General features: G+C 46.8%; 2 protein-coding genes across 3 annotated transcripts in view; one reads left to right on the plus strand and one right to left on the minus strand.

The window, feature by feature from the left end:
• Positions 1-427: 427 nt before the first annotated feature.
• Positions 428-3,007, plus strand: LOC309829155 (death domain-containing membrane protein NRADD-like). Its single transcript, XM_082664872.1, has 4 exons — positions 428-598; positions 1,786-1,975; positions 2,095-2,237; positions 2,340-3,007. Exons 1-4 carry the CDS (start codon positions 559-561, stop codon positions 2,699-2,701), a joined length of 735 nt encoding a protein of 244 aa, XP_082520998.1. The 5' UTR covers positions 428-558; the 3' UTR covers positions 2,702-3,007.
• Positions 3,008-6,127: 3,120 nt separating this feature from the next.
• SETD2 (SET domain containing 2, histone lysine methyltransferase) overlaps positions 6,128-16,226 on the minus strand; it is an 83,274-nt gene continuing 73,175 nt past the window's right edge. For both annotated transcript variants that reach the window (XM_082662837.1, XM_082662836.1), the window contains 4 exons: positions 15,087-15,198; positions 9,012-9,092; positions 7,053-7,154; positions 6,128-6,703 (listed from right to left, as the gene is read on the minus strand). In XM_082662837.1, the coding sequence (XP_082518963.1) occupies positions 6,542-6,703; positions 7,053-7,154; positions 9,012-9,092; positions 15,087-15,198 (457 nt within the window). In that variant the 3' untranslated portion in view covers positions 6,128-6,541. The remainder of the gene's footprint in view (positions 6,704-7,052; positions 7,155-9,011; positions 9,093-15,086; positions 15,199-16,226) is intronic.

Below are 16,226 nucleotides of genomic sequence, written 5' to 3' on the forward strand. Positions count from 1 at the left end.
AAATGTACATACACATCCTTCAGGTGGCAAGGGTCACCACAGCCTCAGTGCCAGGCCCACTTGCCGACTGTGTGCTTTACCATACACATGGGCCTCTGGCCTTGTGGAGGGAAGTGAGTTTGGAGTGCCTGGGTTGGACCAGGTCGGATGTGGATGTGGGGGGAAGTGAGTTTGGAGAGCCTGGGTTGGACCAGGTCGGATGTGGATGTGGGGGAATTGGAGGACCTTCCCCCAGGTCTCATCTCTATCCCTTTTCCAGGCAAAGTCCCCTCCTCTGCCCAGACCAGGGTCTCTTCCCCAAGCCTCAGGAGGTGGGTCTCAGCAGGATCAGCCTTGTAAGTACAGATGGGTCCTGGATTGAGTGTTCTTCAGGTTTCTGGCCTCCAGGCCCTCTCCAAATTCCCAGATGAGAAAGGACCAGGGGGAGCCTCTGGGCCCACATGCCATCTGCCCTTGCTGAACCCACCAAGGAACCCTCCTGTCCAGCCCCTGAGCAGGAGGTGAGGGCTGGACACTGACCCTAGAGGCAGGAGTGGGAGCTTAGTCACTCCAGGGACTATGCTGTTGCTGACAACTCTGGAAAGCCTCCTACCAGCTAGTAAGTCTCCACCTGGCTCTGGCTTAGATGGGGATGGGAGTCTCCCTGTGCTATCCCTGGACTCAGACCAGGGGTTTGCCATGGTCTTTGAGACAGGGTGGTTTCCAGTGTGCCCTTTTCCATCCAGAGCTGCAATATGGTCTCCTCCAGCTTTGGCCAGCTGGGGCCAGCAATATCACTTCCACCCCATTTGACACGGGAGGAAACTGGTCCAGATTGGTGACTGGGGAGATTGGGGGGTAGGTACCCAGTCCTGGAATGAATCAGGATGAAGTGAGCCAGGAAAGCGGAACAGACTACCCCAAGGGACTCCTGACTTCAGGCTTGAGGAATTTCCCCCATGTCCCTATACACAGCCCCTTCTGGACTCAGAGAAGTCTCCCAGCTCCTTTTTCTGAGTGCTGCCCATGACATTCCAACCCCTTCTCTAAGATACAGCCACTGGGAGCACTGCTAGCTGGCAGAACCATGCTTCACAACTCCAGCCACAGGGAAGGCACGGTGCATGTGGGTTAAGTACTTCTTGATCCAGATTTTGGGCACTGAGAGGGTAGGATGAGAGGTATCCATGGGCCCCTGGCCTTGCAGGCCATACACAAGTCCAGTCACAGGCTTTGGAGTCCCTGTTTCTTGTGCCCTGCCTGCACTGGATTGTGGGGACAACTGGCCTGCAGGCAGAAGTTAGCAGCAGCATTTACTTGCCTTTCGGATCAGTTTTATTTTGCAAAAATCTACAAGGTCTCCTCTGCACAGAGGCTCCCACAGGGACCAAAATGAATCAGTGTGCTCTCACAGTCCAGAGTTGGTGGGGGAGACAGGACACAGTTTAGTGCCATAGCAGGCAGAGGAGATGCACCAGGAGCCAGAAAAGGGAGCCTGGGAGAGATCAGGAAAGACTTCCCAGAGTAGATTTCCTGCCAATTTGTCAGATGGCAAAGGTAGACTAGCAAGAGCAGACGTCTGGAAGCCCGGAGAAGGTACATCTGGGAAGGGCTAGGTGTCCAAGCGTGGCGAGCCAAGGGGAGGCTGTGGGAGATGAGGGTGGGGAACGAACCAGTCAGCTTTTGACGCCACGGTATGAACTTCTGACTCTACACAGTAGGGACTATGATTTCCAGTCTTTCTAGCAGCAAAGTCTACATCTGCTGCCTCCTTGCCCCTGACCTTGTCTGTCCTTTCCTCCACAGATAAGTCCCAGAGGGAGCAGGACAGGGACAGGGAAGGGGTGTGGGCAGGGGCAGGGGGAGCCCTGGCCCCCAGTACCTCCTGCTCATTCCCCCCTGAGCCTCCAGGGGCCTCAGGCAGCAATATCCCTGTCTACTGTGCCCTCCTGGCCTCTGTGGCCCTCAGTCTGCTTGCCTACGTGGCCTTCAAGTGGTAGGTAGTCTGGGCATCGCCCTCTGGTAACCTCCCTCCCCATCTGGGCTCCCAACCAGCTCCCTGTCTGTCTCAGTGAAGGCTGGAGCAGGCTGGCAGGTTCCCCCTGCTCCCCACAGCTGGTGCTCACGTAAACAAAGACAGCAGCTGGCCAAAGCTCGGACTGCAGAGCTGGGGGCCTTCAACAGGGACCAGATGCTTGGGGAGAGCAGTGTCTTCTGGGACTCTCCTAGCAGCCTGGAGCCCTGTGTCCCCAGCCAGGGTGAGCCCCTTTCCCCAAACTGTAGTCCTTCACACCTACCTAGCTCTGTCCCACCACAAAGCCTGCCTAACCCTCATGTGTCCCTCATGTCTCCCATCCCAGGGCTACATCCTGAACTTGGCTGCCGGCTTTACCTCCATCTCCCTTGGCAGCAGCAGGAGGAAGTGGAACAGCTCCTGGAGCTCCCTCGGCAGCAGCAGGAGGAAGTGGAACAGCTCCTGGAGGTGTCGGGTGAACCTGACAAAGGCTGGCGGGGCCTGGCGGGCCACCTGGGCTACCAGGCTGAGGCAGTGGAGACCATGGCTCAGAGCCAGGTGCCAGCCTACACCCTGCTGAGGTACTGGGCTGTCCAAGAAGGCAGTGGTGCCACCCTCAGGGTGCTAGCAGATGCGCTGGCTGTCCTGGGCTGTGAAGATGTGGTCTGGGCCCTGGGCCCACTGGCTGAGGACTGCTCCGTGGTGTGACGCTCCACAGCCTGGCCTCTCAGGGAACCTGCTCTGGTGCTCCCACCACCCCCAGCTCATACACCTTCCCTTTCACGGGCTTCCTGGCATTGGTGACCTCGGCCTGCTGTTCTGGGGGGACACGGAAGATCCAGGCACCACTCACCTCCCCTCGCCCTACATTCCTCCAGGACAGGGACCAGGATATTGGGGGGAGGGGTTGATAGTGAGGAGCAGTCCTGCTCTCCTGATCCCCACTGCACCCCCTCTTACTTAGCCTCAACTGTTTTTTCTACTTTTGTATCCCATATTAAAGGCAACTTTGGACTACTGGCCTGGCTCTGTCTGGTTCCGTGGGCCTGTGAGACAGTTGGATAGCTATGTGGCAGAGGCCCAGAAAAAGGATGGGATCCCTAGAAGGTGGGAAAAGCCCCTGAGTTGGCAGGCAGTGTGTTCTGCAGATGTGCGAGCTCTGCGGGCAGAGTGTATGTAGTTCACATCCTGCATCTGCCATTCACTGGCTGAATTGTGTTAGGAAGCATTTTACCTTTTTGAACTTCAGCTTCCTTAGCTGGAGAACAATAAATAGACTGGCACATTCAGAAGCCTCCCACCAAGACTCTCAGGCCTTGGGTTTGAGACCATTTTCCTGACTTGTGCTGTGACTAGCCTCAAGGGCTGGAAGCCTGCCCCACCCCTAGGCAGAAAGCAAGAGGCAGTTCCGAGGCAAAGTGAACTGCCTCTGAACTGGTCCTGGGAAGCTAGTTACCAAGGGCCTCAGGTCATCTCCAGGTGAGGAAAAGGAAGAAAGTGTCCTTTCAAGACCCATACTCCAGACTCGAAGGGGGAGGTCCAAACATGCTTCCACACAAGCCAAGCACAGGCAGGTCATCCCACCTACCTGAGGGGCTGCTGAGGACAGGGCAGCTGCAGCCAGACCACCTGCACCCCTCACATATGCCCACCCTGAATGGAGGAGCAGGCAGGTCAGTTACTGTGCCTTTGGAGGGGGTTGCTAAAGCAGACAGGCCCTGCCTAGGAAGAAACAATGGCTGCCATCCTGGTGTCCATCAGGATCAGGGCACTTAAGAAGCACAGTCACCTAAACTCAGGAGACTTCGGTCCAGTCATGATCCAGAGGCCCGGGCTAGAGCCTGTCCCCTAGCTGAGATGTGACCTGCATTAGCTGTTCTGTGAGTACCAAACTCATCAGACTGCTGCTATTCCTATGCCTCAGAGTTTACCAGGGCTGCTTAACCCTGTAAATCTTATACTTAAAATCAGGGCAGGTTTGGAGCCACCATCATCCGGAGATGAAAGGAGGAAAAGCTTGGTGTTTGGTCAGCCGTAAACAGGCCAAAGCACTGGAGACATCACACCTACTTTGGCAGGGAGGTGGCCAGAGGGCTATCAAGGGTTAGATCGGCAATGAGGGTGAAATCCTGCATTGAGAGGAATGAACAGGTCCTGGATTAGCCGGTAACTCTCTTCACCACTGAGGGGATTTGAGCCTAAAGGTTTCAAGGGGTGTGTGTTTCAAGATCTTCCCCTCCCAAACTCCAGAGGAGGTAAAATGACTGAGAATTCCTCTGCAAAGAGGTCCTTTCTGAAACTTGACAGCCCTCTGGTCACCACCCTTTAATGCAAGGCTACCTAGATTTCCTTGGAAAATCTGAAACCTGGACCCTCAGGTAAAACTATGAGTTTGACTTGGTTGCCAGCAGCAGTGCATGTGGCTGCACCTCTGCATGGGAGACCTACCCAAAAGAGAAACACTTTCTTTTAATGTGCTCAAGCACATTAGTTGAAACATTTTCTTTACTGTTAAGGGTGGGGGGGGGGGCGGGGGACTTCCCTGGTGGCGCAGTGGTTAAGAATCCGCCTGCCAATGCAGGGGACACAGGTTCGAGCCCTGGTCCGGGAAGATCCCACATGCCACAGACCAACTAAGCCCGTGCGCCACAACTCCTGAGCCTGTGCTCTAGAGCCTGCGAGCCACAACTACTGAGCCTGCACGCCTAGAGCCCGTGCACAGCAACAAGAGAAGCCACCATAGTGAGAAGCCCACTCACTGTAACAAAGTAGTCCCTGCTCGCCACTAGAGAAAGCCCGTGCGCAGCAACAAAGACCCAACACAGCCAAAAATAAAAATATGTGCTATAAACATTTCAAATGTTTAAAAATAAATAAAATAAAATGTTAAGGGGGTTAAATTAGGGTCCCTCCATTTGATATAATAATGTGCTTGAGTTAAACAGTTTAAGGCTGCAGTACCATGGGAAAATACTTTGGCTACATTGTTAAACAGCATGTCTAATGATGTCTTTAAAATAGGTGTTTTTCTCCTCTTTTCACAATTTCTTTAATACAAGGATATGAGATGAGTTACTGAGCCTCTCTGAACCTTAGTCTCCTTATCCGAACAGTGCCAATTCCTGTGCCTCCAGGTTGTGAGGATCAAAGGAGCACAACTTGAGCTCTAAGTGCCCAGCAGGCAGTGACTGTTCCAACTGCTGCCCACCCCATCCAATATCTGGCGGGTCACAGCCTCTTCCCCAAGGGCATTGCTGCAATGAGCAAAATCACCCCGGTGAGGAAGAGATGGTACCAGTCTCTGCAAAGATGGGCTGGGCCCCAGGCTGGCCTGAAACCTTTGGCCCTTCTCACTGCCCAGACAACTGGTCCATCAAGGATGGGGTGTGTCTCCACTGAGCTGTGTCCTCCAGAAGATGTCTGCTCTCATTACTTGAGCACTGTACCCCTTTATCGGGGTACTCCCTCTAGGATCCAAGCCCAGTGTCAGAAGACATGGTGGGGAGTCAGGGAACCCAAACATCAAATGAGCATTCCTGTGGGCTCTGGGAACTCAAGTCTCTGGAGGGAAGAGGTTCATTCCCTTTCACCAGCCAAAAGGTACAAAGGGGAAGACAAGTGCCTTTCTCTTGACTGGCTTATTACCCAAAGTAAAGAAGCCCAGCGCCAGAGAGGTCACAGGTCCACTTCCTTTGCTCAGGAATGCGTGTGTAAGATGCCTACCTCAGTCACAGTGGGACCTGTGGGGAAGACCTGGGATAAACTCCAATCTCAAGAACTAATTTTGGACTTCACACACCTATGGCCACCACCTCTTTTCTCTCAGTGCCAACACTATATACAAACATGCTTGACTAGCTTTTAGGGAACACACCTGCCAAGTTCTTTAACTGATTTTATTTTTTACATAAAAAGTTCAGTAAAAATTGGATAAAGTAAAGTGATTTTAAGCAGTAAATCAATCTTATCAACATAGCACAAGGCTGGCCGAAACCGCAAGGCAGCCTGCTCTGGAATATTTACATGATAACAAATTAAACCTTGCAGGAGAACTTAAACCATCCTTACAAAGTCTTCTGTGATCCTAGCACGCAGAGGCTTAAAAGCAAAACAAAAACCAAAAACCAGGAAAAAACAAATTATTTTCAATATATTCACATATACATTAAAATATAATACAGATCGTCAGGGTAAGGGGTTGTGGGTGGGGATGCGCATGAGTCTGTGCGCTGACAGCACCGCCAAGGAGGAGACCCAGGCTTGAGAGTGGGCTCAGGCCTGGCCAGGGTCTCAGAAGGGAAGGTCTCAAGGGCCTAAACCCTTGCCTCAGATGGCCTCTACCAACAGCTCACAACCAGGGACCGCTTATTGTAGATGGAGCTCATTTTTGTGGCTTTCAGTTGAAATCTGCAGGTTTGAATTCCCCAGGGTGATGTGTCATCAGTAGCACAGCCCTGACAGTGGGGTGGGGAGAGAGGGCCCACGGGATTTCTTCTCCCCAGAGTCTCTCCTACCAGCTTGCCCGTCCTCCCACCCTGGCCCTGCAGCTCACTCTAATTCAGTGTCCTCTTTGGGTTTGTAAACAGCCCCAAACTTCTGCATGTACTTCTTAATGTACTCCTTGGTTTTGTGTTTCACATTCTCATTGCACTCCAGGTCCTCGGGGTTCTTACAGTACTTCAGCTCCTTATTCATAACGCCGTGAGTCAGCTGTCCAGGACACAGGAAGAGAGATCACAGCCACCAATCAGAGTGAAAATGATTTGAGGGGGGAAGGCCAGTCTGCTGCCTCGGGCCCCTTCTCACAAAGACTGGGAGGTGAACTGGAGGGGGAGGTTGGGGCAGGCTGGTGCTGGGATCACCAGAAAGGGGAAGCTCAGCTCTCAGAGAACCGCTACCATCAAGTAGGGTACCCTCTCTTCCCAAACCTTCCCCCTCTGTTCCTGGGTCTCCAGCCTGGGCATGTGTCAAGGAAAACTCACTTTTTATGATGAAAGGGGCCTTCTAGGAAGGTATAGTTTTCCCAGAACATTGTCAGACCACAAGCAGGGGGGAATACCTTGCGAGCTAGGTGTTTGAAATCTTCAGTTGTGGTAATTCTTCCCACTTTGCAGTCAGGTTTCCGGTAAGGGTTCAGGCACTGGACGATGAACTGGGACATCTACAGGTATGGGGAGAAGAGCACACTGCTCAATAGTCCAGAGAAGGCAAGAAAGTTGTACTAAGGAAATACTTAGAATAGGCAGTAAGCCGAGCCAGCCAATCCTTCCCTTTCCCTCACTCACACTAGCTGTTGTGGACAGAAGAATGCCAGTATGCCAGTGGGGTATAAGAGAAAAGAATCCTGGATCAGCCTCAAGAGGGAAAGGGCTCCCTTGGATGGACTTAGCAAGCCTCACTTGCAGATGGAGGGACAGAGCAGCAGGACTCCATGCTGAATCTCATGGCAGCCCCAGATTTCAGCTAACAAATCTCATGTTCTTGGCATAAAGAGACTGTAGCTAAATTCTCTGGCCCCTGGAGGCAGGGCAGAGAGGGCCTTTCTGTGCTACCAGGAGGCTCAGTGACTCCAGGAAATGCAGGCATTTTGTTACTGAAGGCTACTTAGATTCTGTAAGTGTTGCACTTCATTTGATTCATACTACATCAATGTGAAGCAGAGGGACACATGATATGGCAGCTGGTTGGAGAACATCTGGGGTAAGACCCTTTTCAATACACAAATTCCCATGTCCTCCTGAGCTATCTCTGTAGTGTCTGTCCTACCCAGTGGCTCTCAAAAGAGATCCAGGCACAGGATTTCTGGAAGTATTTGTGGCGCTAAGCCACAAAGTTGACCCCAGGGGAAAAAGGGAGCGAGGAGGTGAGTGATAGCCACTCACCAGGGAGCACCATGAACAGGGTCTACCCATCCCTGAAAGTCAGTGAGTCTTCAGACATTCAAAGAACAAGGCTATATCACAAGGTAGGCACTAAATAAACAGCTGCTAGTTGGCTGGGCTGAAATGCCAATAATCACAAAGGGACAGTGAGAAACTTAAGTTTTAACTCTAGAGAAGGCTTTTACTCAAAATTCTTCTGTGGTCTCCTGTTTCCATACTCTCTCCCCTCAATCCACTTCCCCAAATAAAATAGGGGATTTCATTATTCCCAGCTTAAAATCCTGCAATACTCCCTGCAACTCACAGTACCAAGCAGCACAATACTGTGCAGCCTCATCTTCCAACACCCCTCACATACCGGGTGCTACAGCCCACAGATTCCCTGAAAAGGATGACGCCTTCTTCTGCCTCTGTACACTCTACTGCCTGAATTACAACCCTCCTGATCTATCTGGCTAATTCCTACCCCTGACTCAAGAGCCTTTCCTGACACCCAGAACAGAGACCTCCAAGCCCTATCATGGCACATTCCTCACACAGCTGCCATTACTTTTTTTTTTTTTTTTTTAATGCCATTACTTATTTACAGGTCTACCTCCTCCAACAGACTATGAGCCCCCTCGGTGAACAAAGACTGGAGTTTAGAATCTGGATGCCCTGAGGCAGAAAAGGTTAGTGTCCTGAGAGCTGTACTGCACTTCCAGCAGCATAAAGACGAGCTGCTTTCTCCCAATCACTTGAGGATTAGGCAGCCACCAAATGAGGTATCACAGAAAAAGAAACGGACTTTGAGCCAGAGGCCCGAGTTCAAGTCTTCTGTCCAGAGCTTGCCTTCTCTAAACCTCAAGAGCTCCTCCACCAGCATAAGAGGAATTACAATTCCGGTCTTGCCTACCTCACGCGATGTTGTGGGGATAAAATGATATAATGGATATGAAAGTGCTTATTATCCCACTGTAAAGGACCATACCAATATGTCATCACATAACAACTACACAGTCCAATCACAGAAGCAAAGGAACACCCAAAGGCAGGGCCACCTAGTACTACAAACAGCTGTGCACACTTAGGATGAGAAAGAAAGGGTCTCAGTTTAAGCCTTCAGAATGTAGTGTCCACATCCCACCAAACCTTACCTCTTTTCTGAATACTTCTTTGCTTTTCTTAGCCAGCTCACTGGAGGTGTCTGCTTCTGCTGTCTTAGGCTTTTTTGAGGTCTAGAAATGGAAAACACCACAGTGTGGGAATGAGAGGTCAGGTCAGTGATGCCCTGCTCTTCGAGAACCTCCCTTCTTTCCCGCAATTGGGATGCCTGACTCTTGGTATCAGAATCTTAAAGGGACATGGCCTGGAGTCAACTTAGCTGCTGTTACCACTCTCACTTCATGTTTAAATCTTGTCATCTGGCACTGGCCTCGCTCCTATAAACCAAGTTCTAATTCTCTACCCTAAGTGAAAGCTACATCCTTGATGTAGTTAAACATTTGTTTCAGGGTCACCTTCTCTGCAGAGAAATGTGCTGTGTGATTTGGACCACTCAGGTCCCTGTTCTGAGCTGCAGTATCCCACACTGTCAAGAGAGGCCCAGACTCAACGGGCTCTACCTCTCCTGTCTCTGACATCCTAGGACTCCTGGACAAAGGCAAAATGATTTAGCCACACAACCATGGTCCAAATACCATGCTCCTCATCCAAGTCCCCTAGACTGTAGGAGACAGTCTCAGCATGCAAGAGAGGCTCCTTAAAGGTTGGTATCCTCGGTTCAGGAATGGAAACACTAAAGAGGTATCAAGGTGTTGCGGGGGAGGAGATGAGGGTCATGCAAGTCAGTGAACAGATGAGTAGATCCTAAGACAGAAGATACTCTGTCCCAAGATGCTAAAGATGATGACAAACCTAGGAATGCTCCCTTCCAGCACTGCAAGGGGGAGGCTGCCAGTCCCCCTGCCCCGCGCCCCCTGCCTGATTAGGCACTGCTGAGAGGTGAGAGGTCAGCAGCCCTGGCATTCAGAGCACCTGGCATGCAAGGCCACCTCCCCATACCTTTGCTCACCACCAGTCATCAAGCCCCTTCCTAGTAAATGTACTTCTCCATGGAAAAGATTATGAGCATTCCCCTTTGAATGCAACTCACTTCAGATGGATGTAGAAGCAGTTGGCATTACAGGTACTTCATTTTTTTGCTAGCTGCTTAGAGCACAAAATTTTTTCAACCTACCCCCACTTCTGATTCCTCTCTTTCCAGAAACAGTATGAAGGTGCTGGTGATGAAGGGACTGTTCAACTCCCTCTGCTCTGGACTGGCTCCAGAGAAAGGTGGCACTCCCCTGGCTTCTGGGCTTCTATACATCAGCTTTCCCTGACTTGTTATAAAAGCTTTGCATATTTTCTACTTTTCTACTTTCTTTCTGTGGCTGTGGCAGCAGGAAAGGGAGGGCAGGGTAGAAAGAACATACAGATTCTACCTCTGGTTTTAGGAAACAAAATGCAAATAACTGTTTTCAAATGTTTTGCTTTGAGATTTTGTGGTTATTTTTTCTAGCAGTAGAGAGTGTAGCTGTGCTTCACAATAAGACCTCATGTAGCATGGGATCAAGAATTGCCTGAATAAGCCAAGGTAATTTCAACACACCCTCAGCTGCTGTCTTGTGGATCTCAGAAATGAGTAGCAGCAGCAATGAGTACAGAAAGCCCCTTAAGGTGTAACAATGATCTCAAGGCTCTGGCTCCTATAGAGGAGGCCAGGCTCTCAGTGAGGGCACTGTGTAAACAGGAATGTTCTGCTTCCCTCTGAACGGGGTATGTGTTCAGAAAGCTAAATAATTCCAGTGCATTTCTAATTTAATCTCTGACTTGGTGAGGTTGTAGGGCTTTAAAAACACACAATCCCCTGAGCTCTCTCTAGGAGCTTTCCTGGTCCAGAAGAAGTTGAGGTATCAGAAACACTACACATGATTCAACCTAAATTCTGCAACACACGAACCTGGTACACACCAATTAAAAGGTTAAGAAAGAAAGATCCTTGAAAATAATAAAAACTCAGTATATTCTGTTTTGAAGTTGCCGCCACCTTTGCTAACAAAAAGAGCAAAATAATTTCAGTTTGGTTCTAGATCAGGCACTATATACCACACCTTAGTTTGTCAAATGAGGCATGGGAGAGGGGGTGCAGGAAGTGAGAGGACAGGAACAAATCATCTCTACGACACTTTCAAGAAACTGGCAGGCCATTCCTTGCCTCTTCCATATCCACTTGTTTGCTCAGCCCCAAATGATGCCTCTCAGATGCCTTTGCGTGCATCTTCAACATCTCCATTCTTAGTTCCTCACTTTGCCTAAACTATTAAAATACTCTTCAATCTGATCTCCAATGCTACCAATCTCACCTTTTCAAATGGGCCTGTTTCACTCAAGGAACACATATTTGATTGCCTGTCTTGCTGCTTTAAAAGCATCCACTGGCCTTTAAGCATACAATAATCACATTGGTAGGACACCAAGATCTCAGACAATTTAAATCTGACCTACTTTTCCATATTTTTATCTTGCTCACTACCTACCCCATATGTATCTAAATTCTTACCATAACCAAATTATTTTTATTGTTCCCTACATAGGCTCTGTCTTGTACTGACTTTATACCTTTGCAAAAACGGCTTTATTTGCCCAGAATCCTCTTTTCTGCTCACCTTAGCTACAGGTAAAATCATGTTTTCTGTGACATATCACTAGTGCATTTTCTTAGACCATTAATCACTGTGCTCCCATAGCATTCTGTACATACTTCTACTACAGCAATTATCCCGTTGTGTTCTTGGTTTATAGATGTGGTTATTTCCTTAGATTGAACTTCATGAAGATTAGTACTCAGATTTATTTCTCTTTCTATCTGTAATACCTTACACAAGGCCTGTGAATTACGGAAAATTTACAATGTTACAGTCTTCATCTCCAAGGGCTTTAAAATCTAAATGAAGGCCCTAAAGATGGGAAAAAAAAAATTGGAGCAGAAGGAATAAACACATAACCCACAGGCATCCTTCTCCTGTCTGAGATGCTAGCTAGGTGAATACAGTAGTAAACTGGTTAGGAATGTTAGATCCAAATAAGTCCCTGGCTATCCACGTCACACTAGGTCCTAATGATAGAGACAACGGTCTAGAAAGAAATCCAAAGACTGACACCTCAAGCCTTTGACTTGTGCATCATGGCAAGGTTGGTTGGAATATCAAAACTCATTTGTTCCTTCATAAACTATCAAAGGGTTAATAACAAAATAGATGACTTCATTTATATTTTCTCATTAGAAATACAAGAAAAGGTAAAGCTGACAAGTCAGAGACAAAAGCCTAAGAAGCTAAGATAGAGAGTGAATGAACATCCAGAGAGTTTTTTACTGGAAGCACATGACAGTTATGGGTTTTTTTCCCCTTAGGTACCTGTCTCTATAAAAACTCTCCCACAGAAACTTCATACACTGCCAGTAGAAATGTACAATGATATAGCAACTTTAGAAAACAGTTTGACAGTTTCTTAAAAAGTTAGACAGAGACAGTCTAACTTTGATCCAGCAATTCCACTCCTAGGTATCTACCCAAGAGAACTGAAAATGTATGTCCAAAGATTTGTTCACAATTGTTCATATTCCATTATTCACAACAGCCAAAGAGTGGAAACAACCCAAATGTCCATCAACTGGTAAATGGATAAATAAAAATGTGGCACATCTAATACAATGGGATATTATTCAATGCTAAAAAGAAACGAGCTACCAAGCCATGAAAAGGCATGCAAGAACCTTAAATGTATATTGCTAGGTGAATGAAGCAAATCTGAAAAGGCTACAAGTCCAAATATGTGACATTCTATAAAAGGCAAAACTGGAGAAAGTAAAAAGATCAGAGATTGTCAGGGATAGGGATGGGGATGGGGGGAGGCGGGGAGAGAGGATGAGATGAATAGGGGGAGCACAGAGATTTTCAATGCAGTGAAACTATTCTGTAGATGATAATGGTGGATACATGCCATTATACATTTGTCAAAACCCACAGAATGTACAATACCAAGAACACTAATGTGAACTACAGACTTTGAGTGATAATAATGTAGATCAACTGATTGCAATAAATGTATCATACTCCGGCAGGCTGTTGATAGTGGAGGACGCTATGCATGTGTGATGACAGGGGGTGTATGGAAACTCTGTACTTTCTGCTCAAATTTAAAGGGAACCTAAAACTGTCTGAAAATAAAATATATTAAGAAAAAGAGGTATATAAGGACCTTTTCAGACAAACAAAAATGAGACAGCTCATCACAATTAGACCTGAAATACTCAAAGTATTAAAGGAAATTCTTCAGACTGGGAATTCCCTGGTGGTCCAGTGGTTAAGAATCCGCCTTCCACTGAAGGAGACACAGGTTCGATCCCTGGTCAGGGAACTAAGATCCCACATGCCACGGGGCAACTAAGCCCGCAAACCGCAACTACTGAGCCCACGTGCCATAACTAGAGAGAAGCCCGTGCACTGCAACGAAGAGCTCGCACGCCTTAACGGGAAGATTCCTACGTGCCGCAACTAAGACCTGACGCAGCCAAATAAATTTTTAAAATAGTTTTAAAAATTTATAAAAAAAAAATTTATAAAAAAAAATTTATATTTTTTATATATAAAAAATTTATAAAAAAAATTTATAAAAAAAATTTTTATAAAAAAATAAAAATTTATTTATATAAAAAAAGGAAATTGTTCAGACTAAAGGAATGCTAAATATAATGCTGAAGAAAGAAAAACATTTCCCCCAAAGTGAATAAAATATAAAAGGAGGTATGGATTTGTTTCCACTTTCCTTCTCATTCCCATTCCTTCGTTCCCTCTTCCACCTCTTTCCACTGACTTAACTAGTTAAGTGTCTCTTATTTTCAAAATTAAATACTATTCAAATCTTAGAGCATAGATATATTGTCTTTGATTTCATTCAAGACACCACATCCTTGGAGACAGTGAGTCCTGTTCCAAGTGGAAAAGGATAAAAATTTTTAATTCAAGCATTGAGAGTCACACTGATTCACATGACCTCTAATCCCGATTACTCTCTTGTTAGAAGGAGAGACGAGGAATAAGCTCTCTTTCGCTTTACTCTAGAATAGTATTTCCAGAGTAAAATATCTCAGTTGCAAATCTTAAAAAAAGGGGGGGCCCAGTTATACTTTTTTGGTGAGGTTTTTTTTTTTTTTTTTTTTGCGGTACGCGGGCCTCTCACTGCTGTGGCCTCTCCTGTTGTGGAACACAGGCTCCGGACGTGCAGGCTCAGCGGCCATGGCTCACGGGCCCAGCCGCTCCGCTGCATATGGGATCTTCCCAGACCGTGGCACGAACCCGTGTCCCCTGCATTGGCAGGCGGACTCTCAACCACTGCGCCACCAGGGAAGCCCCTTTGGTGAGGTTTTAATGCAACCAGTTTAACTTCTTTCCAGACCCACCAATCCCAAAATGGCAAGACATTAAAGCAAACGAAGAAAGACTGCAGTTAAACAGAAAAAACACATTTAAAAGAAACATAACATTAAGAAGAATGCTGTAATCTACAGGGAAAGAGCTAAGATATATTAAAGGAAGTTATAATGGAATAAGAATACTATGATTCTATTTGTATGTTTAGAATGAAAAGAAAGAAAAACATCTGTGTGTGTTTTCCATAAAGGTCTGGAAGAACATACAACAAAGCAAGGTTTTGCAACTTTGACACTACTGACATTTGGGCCAGTTCTTTGTTGTGGGGGATTATCCTGTGCACTCTAAGATGTTTAGTGGCTTCTCTGGCCTCTGTACACACTAGAAGCTAGTAGCATCTCCACAGCTGTAACAACCAAAAATGTCTCCAGATATTATCAAAAGTCTCCCGAGGAGCAAAACTGCTCTTGGTTGAGAACCTGTGCACTAAATAGTTAACAGTATTTATCTCCGGAGAGGGAAGTATGATGAAAGGAGAGCAACTAAATAGAAATTAAGAGCTTTTATTTTTTGTTCTATATACTGTACTTCTGTATTGTTTGGACGTCCTACCACCCCCAAGCATTTTTTTATATGCATAATTCTCCAGAACAATAAGAAAAATAGAATTCCAAGATAACATGGCTACTGACTCTACAAAATGAGAAGACAAAGAATCCCAAATGATCAGGAAACATATCTGTAAGCCACACTCACCTTCATGGGATTTTCATCATATGTTGGGGTTCCCAGGTCCATCTCAGCTTCATGCTCAAGGCTGGCATCATCTCCTGGGCTTTCCCAAGTAGGAGGATCCCACTGAGTCTGCCTAGAAGAAGGTAAGAACAGCCATGCTGTCATGGCCAGAAAACAGAGAACTCTGGCATAGGTATCTCTGCTCATATATACATAATATACAAGATGCAATGAAACAGAACAAGTCAGCTCCATAAGACAGAAAGATTCTTCCCAGCAGCAATGATTCTATCCCATAGACATACATTGTTTTTAGCCCACTGTACTTCTGTAGCCAACGCTGTGGCAACATTTGCTGGGTATCAAAGACAACAGTAAAACCAAACATCTTTGTCTCTCACCTGACTATTAAAGTCCTGAAAACAGGATTCAGCAAAGTCTAAGGAAAGTACATGGAGTAGGTGCCTGCCTATGCCACTCCTATGCAGGTGATCAATCATGATTGTACCTAGCATGTACCTGGAGCAAAGTAAAATAAATCACAACACCCTCCTCACAATCCTTGATCATGTGAGAAAACCGTTCCTTGCCTTAGGAGTCTTCTTGTTTGTAGTTTTGCTCCTCTGGCTTGATGATTTACAGCATGGAAAAGATGTACAGGTTAAAAACTTGTGCCCTCTGCTAAAAATATTTTCAGCTGGCTACAAAAAAAGAGTTCAACCACATTAACTCTTTGCATACTTTTTTTTTTTTGGCCACGCCGCATAGCTCTTGGGGATCTTAGCTCCCGACCAGGGAATTCCCTCATTGCATGTTTATGGCTGTTTTGAAAGTTAGCAGGCAAAGATGGTTTTGTTTTTGTTTTGTTTTTAAAGCTAGACCTGTGAAGTAACATGTGGAAGTAAGGAAATTCTATTCAGGAGTCAGAAGTCAGCTGTCACAGGAAATGCTCTAAGGGGAATCACTTAAAACGTCAAAAGCCTCCAAGAAGCTAGCGACATATCTGACAGGTCTATCCTGCCATCATAGTCTTGTGCTTTCCTACCACAGCAATCTTTAGTTAGCAACATTAAAGGCATTTGATGTAAATTAGTTTTGCAGATGATTATGAAAGTAGGTTTATCTCTGACCGACAGAACTAATTATAAAATGGGCTCAAGA

This window comes from Grampus griseus (assembly GCF_964374135.1).
Source record: "Grampus griseus genome assembly, chromosome: 10".
Lineage (NCBI taxonomy): Eukaryota > Metazoa > Chordata > Mammalia > Artiodactyla > Delphinidae > Grampus > Grampus griseus.

Coding starts and splice junctions, on each gene's coding strand:
- LOC309829155 (XM_082664872.1), top strand. CDS start 559: ATGCTGTTGCTGACAACTCTGGAAAGCCTCCTACCAGCTA. Junction 1,976..2,094: donor GCCTACGTGGCCTTCAAGTG/GTAGGTAGTCTG, acceptor TGCTCCCCACAG/CTGGTGCTCACGTAAACAAA. Junction 2,238..2,339: donor GCCCTGTGTCCCCAGCCAGG/GTGAGCCCCTTT, acceptor CTCCCATCCCAG/GGCTACATCCTGAACTTGGC.